Source organism: Podarcis muralis, chromosome 2 (genome assembly GCF_964188315.1).
Source record: "Podarcis muralis chromosome 2, rPodMur119.hap1.1, whole genome shotgun sequence".
NCBI classification, from domain to species: domain Eukaryota; kingdom Metazoa; phylum Chordata; class Lepidosauria; order Squamata; family Lacertidae; genus Podarcis; species Podarcis muralis.
Window position 1 is genome coordinate 50664621 of NC_135656.1, and position 22904 is coordinate 50687524.

Genomic DNA, 22904 nt, shown 5'->3' on the forward strand with positions numbered 1-22904 from the left:
CTGTACTCTGAAAGAAATAGAGTGTTCATTCACAGCTCTTCACATCCACAGGTGGTTCCTGAAGAACTATCCAATGAGCTGTGGTATCTCCAAACAAATCAGCGGACCTGGCTCTTTGCAGATTGGTGAGGACAATCTTATTGGGGGTAAATTGTAGATAACTGACTTAAGACTGATCCATTGTGTACTTCTCTCTTTATTTGAAGTGGGGGTGGGATTGCAGGGTTTTTAGAATGTCTTAGATTTGCACAGGATATAGTTTGCATTTTTTAATCATTTGTTTAAATTAGAAGCGGAAACATCAGCTAAATTAGCTTCATTTGCCCTCAGTGACATCAAATCTAATTGCCTAGAATAGTGTCATGACATCATTACATTTACTATGTGATGTACCTAATTGACTGAAACCACACTATGAAAAAGGAAGCACCTAACGGGTTGGGGTACTGCCAAAGCAACAGATGAGGGGAAGGTGATGGCAAATTGACACAAAAAGTGTGAACATTCGCAATAGTAGTGATTATCCCCTACCTTCACTCCAAATGTTTTCATGCTGAAAGCTGAAATAGGCAAACATTTTACCCAAGCTTCTTTCTTTCTTCTGTCTTCATTTGAAGGGGGGCTGTATTAAGCTGTATTAAGGAGAATAAGCTGTGGTTTCAGGTGACAGGACAAAACACAAATGTTATGGGACACAAAGGGACCTTGTTTCCACACTCAACTCATAAGCATGCCCTTCTCTGCCACTGGTCACTGTTTCAAAGAGAGAATGGTTCAATGGTTCAGCCTGCTGGAATGAGGGACATTTTTGTTTTATTTCTTAGGCCAAGGGAGGTGCACAACTACAGAAGATCACAGAGGGAAAGGATGGGACGAGCTGAGCTTCTGCAAAGGGGACACCATAGAGGTCACTGGCTTTCTCATTCCAGGCCTCCAGTGGTTTATAGGGAAATCCACAACCAGCGGTGCAGTAGGCTTTGTCCAAACCAGATGTGTGCATCCTGAGACTTGTGAGCCGATGTAAGTATGAAATACCCACAGAGGGAGGAAAACACACTTGTGGCCTGAGATAAAGACACAATTGGTGTTTATTGCAAAAATCAAGTTTGGGATCTTTTTCTGTGTAGGGTGAGGTGTGAGGGGACTGTGGATAGGAGACAGGAAAAATGTTGTTGCTCAAGATTCCTTTTTTTTTTTTTTTTTTTTGCTTAAGAAAACGTCTCAAGGCATGTGATCAAAATCATAACATAGAAATGATTTGTGAGTTGAATATGAGTTTGTTAAATGGAGATGTTTAAAGATATGCCTTGCCTCAGGCACAAAGCAACTCAAGCAGTACAATTCTATGGGTGATCTCTACCTGGTGGGAAGTTAATCTCTGAACAAATCAAGGGGCCTTGTCAACACACAGAGGAAGTACACAGATAAGAGTATCTGTTTACTTTTGCTTGACAGTTCACATTTTCAAATATTTTGGAGTTCTTGCATCCTGTTTCTCCACAAAGTGACTTGAATCAAGCCTTGAAGAATCTGGTGTTCATTTTCTTTACTTTTGGAATTTATTTGTAATTATTTCTCCCCCCACCAAATGCTAAATGGTCCCCTGCAGTAATTGATTTAAGTTTCAAGTGTTTGCTTGCATCTGTGAGGACCGGATCTTTTTAAAAATGAGGCTGGAGGTTTAAAATATATACTTTCAGGTGATGAGAAAATAGGCTTTTGAGACAAAAGCACCACAGCTTATGCCTCTTTCAGGTTTCTGAGAGGCATGTCATTAAGAAATGTTGGCACAACTTGTATCTTATCTCTTGCTCTGAATTTCAGTTAACTGATAACATTCTTCAGTATGTGGAAATTGGCTTGATATGGCAACAGTGAGGGAAGAGCGGGGGGGGGGGGGCAGTTGCTCCAGTCCAGTAGCTCTGGTGTTCACATGCGAGTTCTGAAGCTTACAGAATATTCCAAATGAATCCCATTTCACATTAACATTGGGGAAAGCTCTCTGTGTGCATTGCGCATGGTGCTTGTCCTGACACAGAAAAGAATGGGGGAGTTTCTGTTCATGTGGAGGTGCATCATAGAACTCCAGCTCATAGTTGATGGGTTTATTGTAGGAACAACCTTGTTTCAGAGCAAGTAGATAATTATATTCAGATCAGTGGATGAATATTCAGAAAATACTTCGGTCACATGTAAGAACAGCTAGAAAAGGAATGTGTACATGGCAATTTTTTGTCTATGCATAAGTCCTGTAGAGTTCTGTGTGGCTTACTCTGAGGTAAGTGAGTATAGGATTGCAGCTGTAGTTTAAGGAAATCCTGGGTTTTTAAAGAGGGTTTGATAAGGCTTTCAAAAGTGGTTTATGGTTTGGTGAATATTGCACTAATGTATAGTAGTTGGTCTTGGTCCCAAAGATATTCTCAAGCGATCATCTGCTGTCAGGTGCATTTTGGGTAATAGAAGAGAAGCACAAAGTAGAGAAAGATGGTAGCCTTTAATTGCAGCAACTACTGTGTGTGCAACTTGCAAGCTTATGAGAATAAAGAGTCACCATTTGAAGGGACAGAGCAAATGCTGCTTTACATCAGGTAAAACAGACAGCTTACATGACAGTGTGGGGAAGCTTAGTTGGTCATTAGCACTTCCTACAGTAAAGTCACTTCAATCAATTTCAGGTAGTTTATCTTCTGGCCAGAGGACTATAAAGTGTTAATACCTCTGGCACATCCACTTTTGGTGAAGGCTTAACTAGCACATGTGTGGCAGCATGAGGCTGGATTTCTAGTGGCAGGATTTGTCCAGGTGCTCTGATTAAGGTATTGTATCACTGCAAGTAATGGGTTTGAAAACTATGGTCCAAGCAAAAGTTAGAATTAAAACAAACAAACCTCTGAGCATGTTCTGAGCCCAGGAATTTGTTTTCCAGGATGAGAACTGAACTAAACATCATTCCCTTGCCCAGAAGTCCATGTCTGCTTAGCTTTCTTTCTTTCAGGAGCCTAATATAGGTAGAAAACAGCCATCTGTGGTTGCTGCTAGAGCTGAACCTTTGGGAACTGGAAACCCTTGCAGATCTAGTGCAAACTGCCAGAGAAAACTACCAGTAGATTTCAACCTACCTTCTACTCACCCTCAGCCTAAAAGCTTGCAAAGTAGATGTCAGGTGTGCTTCCTTAGGGAAGTCATTCCAAAGCTGTGGTGCCCCTACTGAAAAAAGCTGTCTCCTGACAATTATTGCATATATCACATACAAATGTTATTCATGCAGGAGGTAAGTTAGAAGACAAATGAAGTGTATATCCTAACTAATTCAGGTACATTTGAGCTCTGTATGTATGCATGTAGAGTTGCGTGTGAAATTGTGGTGGCCACAAGATGTCACTGTTAATCTTCCTCAAGATTTTCAGTTTGCGATGCTCTGGAAAGATTTTTCCTTGGAGTGATACTTTCCTTCTACTGTAAGTGGATAATGAATGCCATAACTACATATCATGCTTCATAATAATGCAAAGGGGGTTACTCTCAGGTATAGGATTGCAGCCTATAACATTGAAACTTGAGTCTGCAATCCCACACTCACCTCGGAATAATCTACATTGAACTCATAAACCAATACTCAGACTTACCTCTGAATCACCATGTCTAGGATAATACTTTACATTTCCTTTCTTCATCAGAATAAGTCTGCTGATGGAATAATGTTTCATTAATTATCTTAATCAATACAATAATTAACCAATTTAAAATAAAATAAATACTATTTGTCATAGTTTAGGTGCTGTTCTGCTGGCAGGAATAGCATTTAACATTTTAGTTTTTTAAAAAAATCTGTTTTGGAAAATCATTGTATTTCCCCCCCACCCAAAAAAAATTTTTATTCATTTTATAACACCACTAAACAACACAAACAGGAAAAAACACAATACAAACAAATTCTTGTCTTATCCTTATTTTTTCTAAACATTGTTAGGTGTTCCCCAAGTCCCCCCTATCTGATTTTCATTTTACTTCATCTTTAGCAGTTTACATATATCATAATTTTTAACCATTTTTTTATCAAGCTTACTTTTACCATAAAAGCCTTCACATTTTATCACTTACAAATAATACTATTTTAAAATACACTATCTTCTACTTCTAACCCTACAGCCTATATCTACTTCCAAAGCTATTCTAAGATTTAAATATTAACATTTTTTTCAGATATTCTTTAAACTTCTTCCAGTCTTCTTCCACCGTCTCTTCTCTCAGGTCTCGGAGTCTCCCGGTCAGTTTGGCAAGTTCCATATAGTCCATCATCTTCATCTGCCATTCTTCGATAGTTGGTAAATCTTGTTTCTTCCAATTCTTCGCTAGTAATATTCTCGCAGCTGTTGTGGCATACAGAAAAAAAGTAACATCCTTTTTGGGGATTTCACGCCCCACTATACCAAGCTTCTGGTTTCTTAATAAATGTGTTTTTCAACACTTTTTTCAGTTCATTATAAAACCTTTCCCAGAAGTCTTTTACCTTGGGGCACGTCCACCACATGTGGTAAAAGGTTCCTTCTTTTCCTTACATTTCCAGCATGTATTATCATGAGTATTATACATTTTTGCTAACTTCACTGGTGTTAAGTACCATCTGTACATCATTTTCATCAAATTTTCTCTTAATGCATTACATGCTGTAAATTTAATTCCTTTTTTCCACAATTTCTCCCAATCCAACATCGTAATATTGTGCCTCACATCCCTAGCCCATTCAGTAATTACAGATTTCACTTCTTCATCTTTCGTATGCCATTCCAGCAATAAATTATACATCTTGGATAGGTTTTTCATTTTTGTATCTAATAATTCCATTTCCAGTTTGGATTTCTCTGTTTGAAAACCAATTTTCTTATCCATTTTAAACACTTCATTTATCTGGATGTACTGGGACCAAACATCTAATTTATCTTTTAACTGGTCATAAGATTTTAATCTAAATTGGTCCCCCTACTTCCATCAAAATATCATTATACTTCAACCACTTGGCTTTCATAGTCAACCTTTTATAGGTCTTAGCTTCCAAGGTGATATCCACCTGGGTGTTTTCCTTTCTAACAAATCCTTATATCTTATCCAAACATTATATAAAGATTTTCTAATTATATGATTTTTAAATCCTCTGTGAGCCTTTATCTTATCATACAATAAATATGCATGCCTTCCAAATACATTATCAGAACCTTCCAAATCTAAAACGTCTGTATCTTCCAGAAAAAACCATTCTTTCAACCAGCAAAAGGCTGCTGCTTCTAAGTAAATCCTTAAATCTGGCAGGGAGAAACCCCCTCTCTCTTTCAAATCTGTTAATAACTTGAACTTAATTCTGGGTCCCGTCCCCCCCCCGCCAGATAAATTTAGACAATACCTTTTGCCATTCCTTAAAACAATTCAACTTGTCAATAATAGGAAGTGGAAAATCCTTGTAAGCATACCATGGTGGGTTCCTACCAGGGATGAACTTGCTTGCAGTGCTGAGTGAGAATTTGAACCCTAGTTTCCTCAAGTCCTAATTTAGCCAAATTCACTGTTTGCCTCACAACTTGTTTCCAGCAAGTTGGTGGGGAAAACCCAGTTATCTTGCTAGAGATTCCCCCCCCCCCCGATATGCAGATATGCTCTCTTAACTTTGGGTAAAGTAGATTTTCCTTGGAACGCAATGCCTTCACCACATCTAAAACTTTGGTACTCAGCTTCAGCTTTACTGCAAGGAATAGTTAAGGAGTGGAAATATCACACATTCCTTGGAAATGACACCAGTTTTTGTCTCTTAGCAGAGGCTAAGAGAGATTAGGATGGGATGTAGCGCTGACTTGCTGTTACCCATGTTTTATCCCCAACACAGGCAAAAGAATCCAGTATTTTTTAGTGAAGAAGAAGTCGCTTCCATTCTGCAGGTTCCATCCAACGGCAATGAGACGCATTACAGTAATCTTCTGGGTGAATGGGCACAAACAGACATCACTTCTGTGTACAGGCTTGGTGAGTATCCATTCCTCCCTAATACAGCCCTTTGTCTAATAGCAAAGTGCTGTACTACCTGTCATTCCCAACTTTGCCATTTCCCTCCAACTGTTCACTCCATTTATGTTTTGAATCACCGTCATCAATTCCTGTTGAATATTAGTGAGCCATCATATTCTTAAATAGATGGTCAAACGATATAAATGAAAGAGATAGTACTACTTTTATCAAAAATTTAAACCAGATTTTGTCGGCATTTTTCTTTTGGAAAATTAACTTTTCTAATTCAGAATGGACAACTAGCTCTCCTTTCACCTACGGGGTCATAGTGCTTCTGGGTGCCTCCTACGCCTGTCTTCTCCCCTTTGAGCACATCTCCCAAGTTCAAGCTAAATGTGTTGTGAGATGAAGATAGTGAAAGCCTTTGGTTTTAGTGCAGTATTTGAGGTGCAGCCTTCTTGCTTCCCATGATCTCATTCTGCATATTTTCCACCCTTTTTCTGGGTCCCACAGATGGCTTTGAACCTGTGGCAATGTACCCAAGAATGCCATCAGGTGAGTATGGATGAAGGGGAAAGTGGGTGCTGTTTTTCCTGAAATGTATCTTCGTGAGGGGAAGCATTTCCTTGTGGCTTATCTCTCTCTTTCAGATGCAGTTGTTCAGGGACTTAAGGATGGCTGGATGTTTGAGAGCTGGGGGAAGCAGGCTAGCAATAGCTTGCCAACTCCTAGTGGTTCTGAAAAGTCCAGTCCTGTTGGTGACTCTTCACCTTCTACCCTGGAACACTTACTTCTGCCAGAACCAGATGACCTTGATGACCCCAAGTTCTTTATTGACCTGAACGCTGGGCACATGGAGGACTCTGATGTCTTTGACCCTATATTGACTTTCCTCAACCAAGATGGCTATGTGCCCCATTTCCAAAGTCTCTATGACCTCTCTTTTTCCTTCCTCAGTTCCACCTTCTATGGCTTCTCCAGTGAGGAAGAGCTAGTCCTATACCTAGAGACATCCAGGAACTGGGCCAAGAGAGGTCACCTTGCTTGGGCTCACATCCGGATATGCTTTCTCTTGGGCCGCCTCTGCACCAAGAAGGCCAAGTTCTCTCAGGCTCGAGTGTATTTTGAGGAAGCCATGAGCGCTATTGACAGAGGGTTTGATGACCTGCCCCTGCTTGCCTCGCTGCACACGAACCTTGCTGCCATTTACCTGAAGCAGAAGATGAAGCAGAAGTTCTTGTCCGTGCTTGGGAAAGGGGTGGCCCTTCTGGCCTGCCTGCCTGGACACTGCTTCTGTTCTGAGAATGAGCTTGAGGTCATGATGTACATTCTGAGAGAAGCCATCACCATGGGCAACATTGCTTTGGAAGCTCGGGCCTGCCTTCTTGTGGTCAGGCTCTTCTTGCAGCTGGGCAAGTATGACGAGGTCCTGCCTTTCTCTGAACGCTTGCAGTTCCTGTGCTCCAGTGTCTCTAGCCAGGACTCCAGTGCACCCTCTTTGGACCTGATGCCTCTCCTGACCTACCTCTATGAGAAGAAGTGCTTGCCGCATGTTGCCTTGGCATCTGCCAGGCTTTCCCCTCCCAGCCCTGTGAAAGGGGCTCCAACACCCATTTGGAGAGCTGGATTCATCCTTTCAAATGCTTCTAAGCTCCTGGTGATCCAAAACAGGAGAAGCAGAAGTAGCGTCCCCGCTTTGGCTTGCCTCTACCTGAGCTGTGCCTTGGCCTTCTCCCACGAGAACGGAGCTGTGCCCACGGAGAGAGCCCTTTGTGCAGTGTTATCCAAAATGTACCTCAAACATGGCATGTTACAAGGAGCCGTTCATTATTCGAACAGGGCAGTTGCCCTTGGCAAAGTGATGGGCGAGGAGGAAGCTTTTGAGTCCTCCCTTTCTTTGGGGTGGGTGTACGCTTTGAGCAGCCAGCCAGAAAAGGCGTCGGAGATCATGTTGCGCCTCCTGCGTTCTCTGCGACAGACAGACAGCATCACACAAGATGGGGTTGTCCACAACCTTCTGGCCATCGCCCTTAAAGGAGAAGGGCAGGTGCAGAAGTCAGCAGAGAACTACTTGAGGGCTTTAAACAAAGCCCAGGAGACTGGCAACAGGCGGAACCAAGCCATTGCCTTATCCAACTTTGGGTGCCTGGCTGTCTCTTGCCAGGCAAGCCACCTAGCGGAATGCTACTTTCTCCAGGCTGTTAGGTTGTATTTTGAACTGCAGGGTGGAGATGATGCACAGCTGGAGCTGGTGCAGATTCTGCTGTGGTTGGCCCAGTGCCAGGTGGAGATGCATAAGACAGATGAGAGCAAACTGTTTCATGAACTCGCCTTGGCCGTTGCCTTGAACACACGCAACATTATGAGTGAGTAGCTAGACTATTGGGATGTGGGTTGAGGGGGGAAATGGAGGGTGGTATTTGCTGTTTCCTTGACCTTATTTTTGTGGGGATGTTTAGGGAGGCGGGAGAGGATATATTATTTAATAATATCCTTCCTAACTTGCGCTTCAAGTTCCATATCCTAGCAGAGTTCCAAGCATCCCCCCTTTAAAATTACACAGTGGTTAGCTTGTTGCTGGCTCATCTGAGCCTCACGACTTAAGATTCCTGGTTTCCCTTTTTATATCCCTCCTAAAAGAATAGACATGACCATCTGATTAAAGTTAACATAAAACTAGTTTGCTTACAATCATACAGTTCACAATAAGATCCCTGAAGGCAGACTTAATTTACAGAACATATAACTATGTGAACTATCCCATAAGGGAAATAGGCTCAAGTGACTGCGACTCAGCAGTCCCTTCTCTTAACTCTTAGAAACACAGAAATGGAGAACAAGAAGAGCAGAACATGGAGGCCGTGTGCTCCTCTGTCCAAGAAGAGGCCACACCCACATTAAGTCTCATGCAAAGGAAGTCTGTCCCAGCTCAGGAGGAACTAGCAAGTTTTCTCCTGAGTGATACAAAGCATTCCCCAGCATGTGCATTGTAGGAATGTTGTATTTGACTGCAATACATTTTTACACCAATTTTAAATGTTGAAATCTTGCGACCACCCAGGTCAGCTTCAGGTCACTGAGTCCATCTGCCATTTCTATCGCAAAGTGCAGCCCAACACTGGGGCCTGCATCATCTACCATGAGCACCAACTCTTCCTAGCTCAGCAGCTCCAGGACAAAGAAATGGAAGGGCAGCTTCTGCAGGTCCTCAGCCAGCTCTACCAGAGTCTGCAGACAACCAGGTGAGTCAGCGTCATGTACAACATTTAAGATGGAAAAAATGAGGCGTTTCTAACCATGTTTTTTTATTTCAGTGATTTTGTTGTCAGACAACTTCAATTATTTTCACTTTTATCATTTTTAGTGCAAACTCGTTATATTTTAAATATGAAATTTTAAATGCCACTGTTGAGTACAGACCACATGGCATGAACTACACCAGCCACAAAACATGGCACAATGGGTCTTAAAACAAACCATACATTTGGTTCAAAAAGTATCCACATCCATTGAGAAACATAGTTTTTAATATGTTTGTATTGCCTGGAAGGGGGGGTGTACACTGCTTTGAACATTTTGAAAAATAGTATGAAATACCCCAGGAAAATATTTTTGGCATTTAGTGCAGGTGGTAAATTAGGTGGTAAATTAGCCCTGGGATCTACTGAGAATAAATATTGTTCACTTACCGTATTTTTCGCTCCATAAGGTGCACCTGACCATAAGATGCACCTAGTTTTTGGAGGGGGAATTTAAGAAAAAAAATATTATTTAAAGGGAGCGCTGAGCAGATCCTGTATGCACCCCAGGCTCTGCTCAGTGCTCCCTTTCACGAGCCGCATGGAGCGTGTGTGCAGCACTTGCAGGCTTTTCCCCAGGCTGCCCTTGCAGGCTGCCCTTCTCCCTCCTCGGGGGAAAGCCCCCAAGAGCCACACACACACTCCGCGCGGCTCTTTAAAGGGAGCGCGGCTCTTGGGGGCTCTTGCGGGAGCTGGGGGAAGTGAGAGAGCCTCACTCTGTCCCTTCCCCCACATCCTGCAAAAGCCAGGAATAGCCGTTCAAAGCCTCTGCAGGGCAGCGGGATGAAGGCTTTGTGCCGCTAGGGCAGAAGCTAAAAGAGCTAGAGGGAGCACTGCGCAGCACTCTCTCTAGCTGTTCTGGCTTCTGGGGTAGCCTGCGAAGGCTCCGCAGGGCAGCCGGATGAAGGCTCCCCGCTGCCCTGCGGAGGCTTCTCAGGCTACCCCATGGCTGCTCAGGAGCTTGTCGGGGCTGGCGGGGGAAGCCCGGGTTCCCCTCCCCCCCATCCCCAGGGACCACACATTCGCTCCATAAGACACACAGATATTTCCCCTTAGTTTTTAAGAGGAAAAAAGTGTGAAAAATGGAGTGAAAAATACAGTAATTTTAAATTCAGCTATTTATTGCGTACTTGCAAGTTACCACTGGTCTTTTTGCAGTATTGGCTATGATTGCTTAGGAATCTGGATGCTAACCTTCCTATGAAAGGTCAGAATGAGCTCAGAGGGGAGGAATGTACGACAAGGAGGTTTGTACTGTTAGCCTCCTTGCTCAAGATTACAGGTTACCCTGGAGGAAAAGGGATGCACAATGGAAAGGACTGTGTAGGAATGCCTGCCCATCAACTCCTTATCTGCCACTTCTCTGACTACATGCCACCCTCCATTTCAGATAGAGAGACACTGGTGTCTACAGTACAGAAAGAAAAAACTGGTGTCTACAGTACAGACACACTGATAAAAGAAAAAAGAAATTGTACCCACATACTGTTACAGAGGAGCCCCCTCCATGAGGAGGAGACTGTATCCACTTCCTGCTTCCGGCTTTTCCAGTGAAAGAGATAAATAGTTGTTTATATAAGACATGCTGCCACTCTCTGCTTCAGTGAGGGAGGGAGAACAATGTGGCCCTGTGTTGACACTGCCTTTCTGAAAGGCATTGTGACCTCATGCTGATGCTGCTCACCTGAAGACTGACAGGCCATTGTGACATCATTCCAATACTGCCTGTCTGAAAAGGAGAGAAGCACTTCACATATGACCAACAGCTTTCATGAAAAGATGTCTTTTGCATCCTAGAGCAGACAGGGTGTTCTTAAATCTCACCCATCTCCTGCCACCACCTTATTCATCCATCATCTCAAACACAAATTTCACTGTGTATCTGAAGAAGTGTGCGTGCACACGCACGAAAGCTCATACCAAGAACTAACTTAGTTGGTCTTTAAGGTGTTACTGGAAGGAATTTTTTTTGTTTTGACTATGGCAGACCAACACGGCTACCTATCTGTAACAAATTTCACTGTTCCTCAGCCATGTGGCACTGTCCCACCAGTGGGTTTAAAAAAAAAAAAAGATTTGGGGTGACTGCTTCTGGCTACCTGTGATAGCGTCTCTCTGTGCCAGAGGTGGAGAATCTGTGGCCTTCCAGATGCTGTTGAACGCCAGCTCTCATCATCACCAGCCAGCATGACCAGCAGTCAGGCATGATGAGAGTTGTAGTCCAGCAAGATCTGGAGGATTACAGGTTCCCAGAAGAATGGTAGCGAATCATTTATCTGTTCAACAGGAGTCACTGAAAAGTCAGTAGCCACATATGCGCCAACAGCTTCCCGGATGTTACTAGCCCAAGGGTGGAAGGAAGAAAAAATCCTGGTTAGGGAAGAATGGGCAAGCCAAACTGCTGAAATGGCAAAACTAAGGGGGAGACTCAGGAGTCAAGAGGATAAGAACTTTGAAAAAGAATAGGAACAATTTATAATTTATTTAGGAGACCATTGTAAGCAAATTAAAACTTTAGCTGGACTCCAAGACTCACTTGTAATATAACGATGGATGATTAGAAAAAATGAAATTTGGAGAATGGACTGATATGCAGTTATGAACATTGTAATAAGGAACCATGTAGGGGATGGGGGGCAGTCAAGAGATCCAGATAATCTCAAGAGATGATTATATAAATTGCTGGATTATAAACTTGTATTGGTAAAAGCAAATTAAAAAAAAATTCAAAAGAAAGAAAAGAGAAGTCAGTAGCCACTGAGATGGAAAGTCATCAGAGAGAGTTACACTTACTTTTCTTTTAAAAAAACCCCACAAACTAAAATCAGAACTACAAACAGTTATCTCCTGGATGGCCTACTCTTTGCCATGTTTGCAGTGTGATATTGATCCCATTACTAATGTGCAAACATCTCATGTGCAATCCATTTACCACGATCGGAGGGAACAGATTTCATAGGTGATGTAAACACACATTTCATATGTTGCTAGTTATGAACCTCAGACTCATTCTTGCACATAGAGAGGCTATTCTCTGTTGCACAGTGTGAACTGGACTTCATTGTAGGGAATAGGAAAGGCATCGTTCCATGGCAGGACACTCCTTGATAACAGAACTACAGTGGCAGCCACTGTTTTCCTTACACCAAATGCAGTAGGGTTCTTAGAACAGTAAGTGATTATGACATGCCTGGCCTGTTCCACCTGCTTTATAAGAGCTTCTCTGTTAAGTTTAGCACCAAATGAAAGGGGACCATCGTTCAGCTTGTGTCAGACTTAGGAAACAATGATGCAAGGAAAGCTTTGCAGGGCTGGTCAGAAAGGATTGGTTTGTTTTGACTTGATGCACAAGCTCCCACATTTTCTTTGCAATAATGGAGCCTCCATCAAACCCACAGATATGTGAAACGGGCCCTGGATTATACCAAACAGAGTCTGAGAATCTTCATTGACCTGGAGGAAATGGTCAAAACAGCGCAGGCCTGGCTGCAGGCTGGAAGGCTTTACTATCAAATGGAAGAGGATGAACTTGTGGAAATGTATTTGCAGGTAAAGTAAAAATAAGAGGACTGGTTGTGTCTAACTAATGGCTATGTGATGTAAGATTGCCAAGATGAGGTTCCAAACACTAATAAATAGCAAACTGCTATCTGCAGGAAAATCATTATCTTTTGATTTAATGTTCAGTGTCTGGCGCATGGTGATTGCTGAGTCGGAGTCACTGTCTAAGAGAAGTAGTGTCAGCAGTGGCAGTAAATTTCCCACCAGTTGATGGACACTGAACAGATCTTGGCTGAGGGAGAGGCACAAGTCTTGTATATTGTACTCACATGCAGGTTTATATGCTCAGAGCTTCACTTGGGTATGAAATGTGCAATGACTCGCGGCACACTGATAAAAGGTTTATTTGTGCCCAAACTCTCAAATTCCATTACTGAATAGCTCATGAAGTGAACCCCCATGATTATTTAAAATTGAAGAAATGTTATTGAAGCATATGGATTTATTTGCAACATTTGGATGTTTTCCCCCTGGGGAGACTGGCGATGAATGCTAGAGGGGAAGAGGGAGTTAAATAGAAGAGTGTTGTAGCAATAGATGCCACAGTACAGAAGGAAGGTGGAGAAAGAAGGGGAGCTATGGAGTGAGGCAGGCGGACATTGGCCCCCTGATCAATAGAAGTGTGCAATAATTTTGGAACTTTTAGCATATGTGATAATCACTTTTTCCTTCATAATCATGAGTGCACTACAGTTTTGGAGAAAATGACTTTATGTTTGCAATAGAAATTCAGACTCATGCCTCTGTCCATGCCAGTACAACCCCACTGATTTGTAGGCAGCTGTGTAGGAATATTGAATTGGTTTGCACCTGAATGTAAATAGCAAATGGCATTCATATACAGTGGTACCTCGGTTTTTGAACGTAATCCATTTCGGAAGATCGTTTGAGTTCTGAAACGGTCAAAAACTGGAAACTCAATACGGGAGCCGTGTGGCATGTTCGACTTTATGAAAAGTGTTCGAAAACTGAAGCATTTACAAGGGTTTATGGTGTTTGAAAACTGAAACGTTCGTTAATGGAGACATTCAAAAAGCAAGGTACCACTATAGTTACTATATTGTGAGCAAACATGAACATTGCATATATGCTGCAATGATGAAGGGCCGGGCATAACATTCAGTCATATCTTTTAGCCATACCTTGCATTCATTTTGTGTGATGATACTGCCATTGCTCTTACCCTGACCTGATCCCTTTCCCAGGCAGCCATACAGACGTCACTGAAGTCTGAAGAGCTGCATTTGGCCATGGAACTATATGAAGAGGCTGGTGATGTCTTTTTCAATGGGATCCGGAACAGACAAAAGGCAGTGGACTATTACAGGGTATCAACTACACACACAAAAATGGCACTCATGTCTGTATCTGTGGAGATCTCCTTATCACGTCTGCACTTGAGTATTACTGACATGGATTGAGATAGCCTATGCTGAGGTAGAGGGAGGAAGTTTAAGGAGACATGCTTTTTCACACACCTCGTGACTCTTCATAGGTTTATTGAACTATAGTGCTTCTATACCGTTTGCAGAGTCTTTATGAGCAAGAATATATTCCACATGAGAAAGAATGTAGTTGTGAAGTCATATGAGAATGCCTCAGAGTTGCTGTTCTCTGGCTGTTTTCATTAGGACTTCAAGTGGGGCTCTGTAGGCTTGGTTTGTCTCATGGCCTTACTAAACATTATCATTCTGTCTTGCTGTTTTCACTGGATGCTTATTTTAAAGCAGGAGATTGTGTTTCAGCTGGGGAACATAGGCAGAAATATTCTGCTGCACCAATGTAGCATGGCTAGATACAAAGGAGTGAACTCCCTAGATTAAAGGTCATTTTTCATAGCATTTTTGAAAGCCTGGAATGTATAAAAGACTGATTATTCCAACTGTAGCCTTGATTGCATTAGTTTTTTATCCTGATAATTTTTATTTGATTTTAAGAAAAGTTTGCACATTGCATCATTCTTGTAGTAGCAGAAGGTTGAATTGAACAGAGCTGACATGTAGCTTAAAGGCAGGCCCTTATTGCAGCTTACCCTGACCCTGGTGCCCTCCAGATGTTTGAGACTGTAATTCCCATCAGCTCCAGCTGCAGAAGGCTGCATTACAGTTTCTAGACAAAAGCCAATGGAACAAAGTTCCAGAGTTACAAAACACACACATCGTGTAACAATCTCTTTTTCCTCTGGGGGGGTACACGGGATACAGCAGAATACATGACTGTGTTTATGCTGATTATCGTATGAGAAGAAAATGTCAAGGCCTGGGATTTGCTGGGTTTATTTTGACTCATTAGAAAATGAGAATTTGAAGGAGAAATGATCACAGAGAGACGTGGCACCCCAATTTCCTCCACAATTTCCTCTACAAGACCTTGTAATAATAATGAATATTGTTTTAAAAAATTAAATGTATTCCAAGTTCTTCTCCTTTGAGGATGTTAAAGTGGCTGATATTGGGTGGGTAGAGATGAATGGGGGGACAACTTGGAGGAGTAATGTCTTGTTTGCTATATGCTAAATGATCAATACGCTATTAGTAAACACAAGGGGAAATGCTAGATGTACTGAATGGTGGAAAGAGACAGGTATAATGGCATATCCCTTTTGTTTGGAGTGTCTTCTCTCCGAAGTGCTAATATGCAGCTCGAATGGTGCTGTGACATGGTAGGAAGTTGTGAAGTGACATGAAAACATTGTGTCATTTTCCCCCCAGGGAGGAGCTGTCCCTTTGGCTAGGAAGCTGAAGGTGCTGCAGACTGAGTTGAGAGTGTTCAACAAGCTGACGGAGCTGCAGCTCGGACTCCAGAATTATGAGAAGGCTTTGGAATTTGCTACCTTGGCAACCAGGCTCAGTGTGGATGTAGGTAGGAAAGGACTAAGGATACGTAGCACAGTAATGTCTAAGCCATCTTGTGGAAAGCGCCCAGGGAGAGGTGCAATGGACCAGGAATTAGAGAGACTGCTGTTCCTGGAAAAGCCACTATTATAATACACATTTTAATAGCATCTCATTCTGCAATGAAGAGCAGGCTAAAAATATTTTAAAGATACATTGCATAACCAAGATAGATTTAAAATGCTGAAATCAACCAATAGTAAAGGTAGAAAAAGAGCACAGAATGTCACCAAATGCCTAAGTAAGAGATGTCTTCTGCTGCTGCTCTTGGAGATAGATACCTGTTTGGAAGCAAAGGAGGTGTGTCTGTATTGATTTTAAGAACTGAAGAAAGAAAAGAAGGAGTTTTATCATTCATTGCTGGGGACCCTGTCACTGAGGAAGAGTTCCCAAATATGTTCATCTTTCCCCAAATGAATTCTTCCAATGTCTCAACCAGAAATTATCTAACCAAGACAATGCGCATGGTCTCAGTGAGAACAGAGGGCTGGAGTAGATGGGCTTTGGCCTGATCCAGCAAAATTGTTATGTTACGTTATGTTAACATTATTGGCTTTATATTAGTGTGGCTGCAGCCAGTAGTCTAGAAATAACTGAAATAAACTGATACTTGTTCCAGTCCACCATTTTATGCCAATTATCCATAAACTCAACCAGCTTTTTAATGTGGGTTAGCTACCATTGGCCACAATGCAGTGTGTATTCATTCTGAGGAAGAGTGTGTAGATCTCCCTAAATCTGTCAATGTATAAATCTGTTTTGCTGCTCCTATCTTTTGATTTTCAGTAGAAATTTTCTGCAATTACTTTTAGAAATAGTGTGTCCAATTTCAGATTTATAGTCTGTTCTGTAGTTATATTAAAGTGCAAGAGTTGCCGTTCAGTCCATCCCTTCTTTGCTGTGAATTTCCCCCCTCTTTTCATAGAAGTAATGGACACTTCTAATCTTGTGTAATGAAAAACTGCATTTTAAAAAATGCATAATGTATAAAAAACATTCATACAACGGAGACCATAATGACATATATATTTATTTTGTTTTAATTGATGGGAAACCTATCTGTCAAGAGTTTGACATGAATTTATGCTATGAAATTGACAGTGACACAGATTTTTTTTAGGACATAGGGACTGGAATATGCATTGAAAAGCCAGAGAAAATGGCATCACGCAGTAGCAGCAGCACTGCAACCAAAGAAAATTAAGTCAGAGGAACTGCTCATTGTTTTGCTGTTGTTGGGGTTTTTTTTTGGGGGGGGGAGACACAGAAATTCAGAAAGAAGGAAATTGAGAAGCATCCTCAATTCATACAGCACTCAGAGTCACCAAACATGTACTCATTTGTATATTAGTAGGATGTATCATTAATCTTATTTAATTTTAATTTTAATTCTAATTTAAGGAGATCAGTTGCAAGAACTGGTTGCTTTTCACCGCTTGGCGACAGTGTACTATTGTCTGCAAATGTATGAAATGGCTGAGGACTGCTACCTGAGGACACTCTCTCTGCGCTCACCATTGTTGCAAGGCGCTCAGGAAGCTATGTATTATTCCAAGGTTTACTGTCGCCTGGGAGATTTGACCCTCCACAAACTAAAGGTGAGTGACAGCAGTCTGTGACACATCCTGTGATGAATCTCACTAAGCATGTGGCAAGGCCACATGCTAAGTTTCATCTGACCTTGCGCTTAAATGAAGTCTTTCACTATCCCATTAAAAATCTAAGAGCCTGCAGTCATCAGTTGCCATGAATTGTTCCAGAAAATGCCACCCATTTGTGGTGATGTACGTGCTCTGTTGTGCTGGTTTCTGTCTTGCTGCAGTTCCAGAACCTGTTCAATCTTCCCTGGACCTCCAAATCCTCTGATTTCAGTTTGACACACAGGTCTTGAACCTTAATTTTGCTTTTCAATAGCCCTGCTACTTCCCTTTGATGCTAATTTTTCTCTCTGGCAATCTAGACCACCCCACCTCATTCTCTGTGGCTAGGTATGAAACAGAGTTATTGTTGTTGTTGTTAAAATTTGTATACCACCCTCCTGAAGATCGCAGGGTGATTCACAACATAAAAACAAAAAATGAGAACACAAAATTCATAATAAAACAAAAACAAACCAATAATCTCCCTCCCACAAACACATTTTAAAAACCATAGAATGTTAGTCAGCCAAACGCCTGGTTGAAGTGAAACATTTTTGGCTGGCACCTAAAGATATGTAATGAAGGCACCAGGCGATCCTCCCTGGGGAGAGCATCCCACAAGTGGGGAGCCACTGCAGAAAATGCCCATTCTTACGTTACCACCCTCTGGACCTTTTGTGGAGGAGGCACATGTATAAGGGCCTCAGATGATGATCACAGGGTCTGGGTCAGTCCACATGGAGAGAGGCAGTCCTTGACGTATTGCAATCCTGAGCCGTTTAAGGCTTTACAGGTGAAAACCAGCACTTTGATTTGGACCCAGAAGCTAACTGGCAGCCAGTGTAGTCAGGCCAGAATCGGTAAAATATACTCAAACTGTCTTGTCCCGCTGAGCAACCTGGCTGCTGAATTCTGCACCAGCTGAAGTTTCTGAACTTATTAGAAGCTGTGCCATGACTGGAAGAGTTCCTCTCAAAAAATGCTGCTTGAGGCACAAATGCAATCATATTTTCAAGGTTCTCTCTGCTTTTAAAAGATCATTGGGAGAGGTCCTTCCCTTCTCTCACACCAATATCAGAACAAAAAAAATTCCTTCCAGTAGCACCTTAAAGACCAACTAAGTTAGTTCTTGGTATGAGCTTTCGTGTGCATGCACACTTCTTCAGATACCAATATCAGAGGCACGTTTTGCAAGGTCGCAAGACAGGGCCTGTACCTAGGCTCTGGAACTCATTTCTGAGGGAGGCCCAATTAGCCTTCTCTATTAAACTTCTGCCACCAGATGAAGCCATTGCCCCGACAGAGTGATTTGTGTTTCTGCTGCTGGTGTTTCTTTGGGATGCTTGTTTTAATTTTCAGTGTTGCTTTTTCTCTGCTCTTGCTTTTATTTAGGGTTCTTAATTACAGTTTTATTTATTGCATTGCTGTGCTTTTATACTGAATTAAATATTCAATATATTATTGTTAGATGCCTATTGGCAGCTAGTGAGGATGGTGGAGGGTAAATAATAAATGATACAATAAATAGATGTGTGGAGGCAGAAATTAATTAATAATTATCTGTGTTGGTCAATTAGAGCAAAGTCAGTATTCCCCTGGTGACTGACTAACTGTGCAACTTGCTTAAAGAGATCTGGGGAGCATCCATTATGATTTGGTCCCTGCATTGATACCCACAGTCAATCAAACTGGTTTCTCACCCCTCTAATTTTCCTCTCCCCTTTATCCTCAGGATGAACAAGATGCAGCTAACTACTTCCTCTTGGCCTTGGCTGCTGCCACCGAGCTTGATGACCAGGCTTGGGAATGCAAGATTCAGTCCAAGCTGGCACAAATATATCATGCTTCCCAGTCCAATAAGAGCCCAAGGGGGTGGACCACGTATCGGGCCCGGTGGCTGAGCGAAGGAAGACGTGATGTATGACAAATCACCTTGTGGGACTCAAGAGCTCTCAGACCTCTGAACCAGAAGAAACGAAGCTCGTTTTTCTCACCTCACTGCCAAAGAGCTCTCAAGTGCCTCCTTGACTTTGAAGTGAAGGGGAGAAACATGTCCCGGCACTTCACTCTCCCTGTGTTTTGAAATTACTGATGAGAAAACTTTAATCTTTCGGGGGATGGATGCGCTTGCTCATAGACCGACGCAAAGTGGATAAAAGCCAGGTCCCTCGTGTTTTTATAGCCTAATATTTATCAGCAACACATACGAAGAGAAGACTTCCATCGAGACCTCATTTAATTAGATACACACTGTGAAGGTGTTGCTTAAAGTGCAAATTGAAAGCACAAGGTAGGATATAAACAAGAATTAGCTTGTGGAAGCATAAGTTGGCCAGGCTTTGAAGTAGCTGGAGATGATCTCTGAAAAGTTACAGCATGAGGATGTTCAACTTGTACCCATTCAACTTCAGTGCCAAAATGCAGAGTGCACTTTCACATTCCCTGCAAACCTTGAATGAGCCCTGAAAGATAGAAAGTTCACTTACAGGAACTTTTTGGGTTTTGTTTTTTTAAAGGATTGTGTGTGTGTGTGTTTTAAGTTGTCGGCAATCTACGGTTATGTTTATTTCTGTTTTCCAGCTTTATCTTTATCCTCAAGCAGTTTCTCTGTGCTGGTGTAAACTGCATCGGGACCACAAAGATATTCATAGCAAAAGACATAATGGCAGATAGCACCTTTAAAGAGAGCATGTGTATGTGATGGGTAAAGGAGAAGATGATTAAAAGAGGGTTCAGGACACATTCTTCAGCCAAGCAACAAGCTGCCTTTGCAACTGAATTGAACCACAAGTGATGCCCCTAGCCATTCCATAGGAACCTGGGACGTGGCCCACTATTGAGTCAGACCACTGGTCCATCTAGCTCAGTTTTATTGATACTGTCTGCAGCTCTCCAGGGTTCCCAGGCCAGATTGTTTCCCAGCCACCCCTAGAGATACCAGGTGTTGAACCTGGAACCTTCTGCATGCATAGCATGTTCTCTGCTACCCTGACCTACATCCCCTCTCTTCCTCCCGGTTCATTTCTTCCTACTCCAGCATGAAGTCTGTGATGGAGGCACTAAGCTGCAGATTGTTTTGCTAATTTTTCCCAGCCAGAAAACAAAGAAGGAGGTGGAGGTGGTGGCACTGTAAGAGAGAAGTGGGTAGTGAGAGGAGCAAGATGGGTGGGCTTCAGCCAGCATTCATTTCATTGATTTGCTTGTCTTCTCAGTTCTTTTTTGAAGCTGGACTTGGAGTGCCATGAATTTTTTCTGACCATTAAGTGTGTCTTCTGCTTAAAGTTCTCAGTAGATCTTGAATTCTACAAATCACCTCAGGCCCGGCCTTGAATCTGGCTTTTCTATCTGAAGCCTCAGCACTCTGCACATATTGCCACCACTACCTCTCTTTCCCAGGCCCACTCAAATGCTCTTGCCTGGTTGGAATCCTTGAACTGCAATAATGTCTCTTTGCTTGCCAAGATGGCGAGATGAAGTTGGGTGTGTGAGGAAACCTCTGACCTCCGTACAGTCCAGACCTACAGAAGTCACATCCATTCCCCTGCATCCTTTTGGGACTTGCTCCACCTGCCACTGGCAAGTGGCCCCCAGAAGGTTGCTCATGAGGGAATATGGCCCTTAGTATAAAAAATGTCGCACCCCACCTCCTGAGTAGCTGTACCCTGTGTATCCAGAGATACGGAGTGTAGCATGAATTCCACAGGGAGGGAACGTTTCCATAGCTACACCCAGTAGGCCTCTGCTTCTTTACTGCTGCAATGCTTGCTCTGTTGCTTCCCTGCACTTTTCCCCGCTGGGCGCTCCCAGCCCCTTCCATTGAGGCTGAGATGATATACCCAATGTGGGAATGGCCCGTTTATTTTTGGCAGGGCATGGAGCATTACCCTGGGCCAGCTTCAAGTGTTTGCAAGCTGTTCTTCACAGTCATCTGAGCTCAAATGAGCTTTTAAGTCTGCTTGGAGATGCCACATGTTTACAGCAATCCTGCAGCCACATCACAAATGCATAAAGTTCTGTGCATTCCAAGCTCTAAATCAGAAGTCCCAGGGCCTCTGTGCCTACAAATGTCAGGCTGTGGCAGGAGGCTGAATTCAGATGCCCTATTGTTTGGTGCAGCGCAACTAGTCTTAACATCGCATTACAATTATTTTCCTGTATAAAGCCACTTTTGAGAGGGTAGGGAAGAGAATTGTCTTTTCCATGGGATGTTGTGTTTGCACAGAGTGTCTCTGAACTCTTTCTCATGTTACGAAGAGCACGGATGAAAGTGAAGAGGTTCTTCCTCTGATAATAATAGAAGCTGGGATCATTTCCATGGTATTGAATGTTGGGAGGTTCAGAACAGGCGAAAGGAAGTACTTCCTCACATGTTGCAGCGTTATGGAATTCATTGCTATGAGATGCACCGGCCACCAATGCAGATGGTTTTAAAAGGGAGTTAGGCAAATTTGGGGACGGCAAGGCTCAGTGACTGCTAGCCACATGGCTGTGTTCTCCGTCCTCTCAATACCAGCTGCTGTGGTGTGCAATAGGGGAAGTGCTATTGAACTCAGGTCCTACTTGCAGGCTTCCCATAAGCAGCTTGTTGGCTACTGTGAGATGCTGCCCCAGATGGCCCTTGGGTCAGATGCAGCCACACTCTTCTTAAGTTCTTACAAAGCAAAAAATTCAGCTTCCCACCCCCTGGACCCATTTCAGAGGAGCTTGCACTTCTGCTCCACCAGGAGATGCTGAGGGAGCCCCCACATTTGGAGCAGGCAAGCCTCCCTGTGGAGTAGATGCTATTCTCACAAGCCCCATGTAAAAAATACTGAATGAATGCAACATTGTGTGTGATTGTTCATCTCTGCTGGTAAATTCCTGAGGTGCTACCATGCCTGCCTGCTTTCTGCCTGAACGTTTGAGTCTCTGCTAAGAAGCATGAGGGATATCAGGCCTCGCTGTCTTTATGACAGCCCCTAATTGCCTATAGCAGTAACTCTGAACTGTGCCAGTCACTGCTAACAGCTGGTGTAGCCATCCAGGACATGCCTCAGAACAAATGTCACAGTGTCTAAATGTGAGGGGCAATGCATACTTATAGAGCAACGTGCTTTGCATGTAGAAAGCTCCAAGTTCTGTCCCTTGATGTCTTCCATTAAGCAGACGTTGGGTCCTAAGACCTTGGAAAGCTACTGTCTGTTATCATTCTGGATTAGATGGAGTAATGGGCTGCCTTGTTTTAAGGCAGCTTCATATGTTCCTACATGTTTCTGGGTGTTGTAGCGCTGGGCGTTTGCCAGCTTACAATGTACAGTTTTGCTTTTTCTTTGTGCTATATCCCATCTCACCGCTAGAGAGCAATAAGCAATAAAAATTACTTCCTGGTAATGATTATTTTTCAGTTGTCACTAAAAGCAAGAATCATTTTTTAAATCAAAAAGGGCACCTTAACCATCAGAACCTTTAAGATGAAGCTGTATATATTTGAACAGACACAGTTAGGAGCAACTCTCTCCCAGAGGTGGTGTTTCTGC

At 42.7% G+C, this 22904-nt stretch overlaps 1 protein-coding gene across 10 annotated transcripts in view; it reads left to right on the plus strand.

Moving 5' to 3' along the window:
- Positions 1 to 22758, plus strand: part of SH3TC2 (SH3 domain and tetratricopeptide repeats 2) — a 43519-nt gene extending 20761 nt beyond the window's left edge. For 9 of the 10 annotated variants that reach the window (XM_077924457.1, XM_077924455.1, XM_077924458.1 and 6 more), the window contains 11 exons: positions 52 to 125; positions 825 to 1020; positions 5876 to 6012; positions 6508 to 6549; positions 6645 to 8360; positions 9056 to 9236; positions 12692 to 12842; positions 14060 to 14182; positions 15566 to 15716; positions 17150 to 17346; positions 19121 to 22758. In XM_077924457.1, the coding sequence (XP_077780583.1) occupies positions 52 to 125; positions 825 to 1020; positions 5876 to 6012; positions 6508 to 6549; positions 6645 to 8360; positions 9056 to 9236; positions 12692 to 12842; positions 14060 to 14182; positions 15566 to 15716; positions 17150 to 17346; positions 19121 to 19312 (3160 nt within the window). In that variant the 3' untranslated portion in view covers positions 19313 to 22758. Of the gene's footprint in view, positions 1 to 51; positions 126 to 824; positions 1021 to 5875; positions 6013 to 6507; positions 6550 to 6644; positions 8361 to 9055; positions 9237 to 12691; positions 12843 to 14059; positions 14183 to 15565; positions 15717 to 17149; positions 17347 to 19120 lie in introns of those variants that run through there. The other variant, XM_077924460.1, reaches the window with a different exon arrangement.
- Positions 22759 to 22904: the final 146 nt, after the last annotated feature.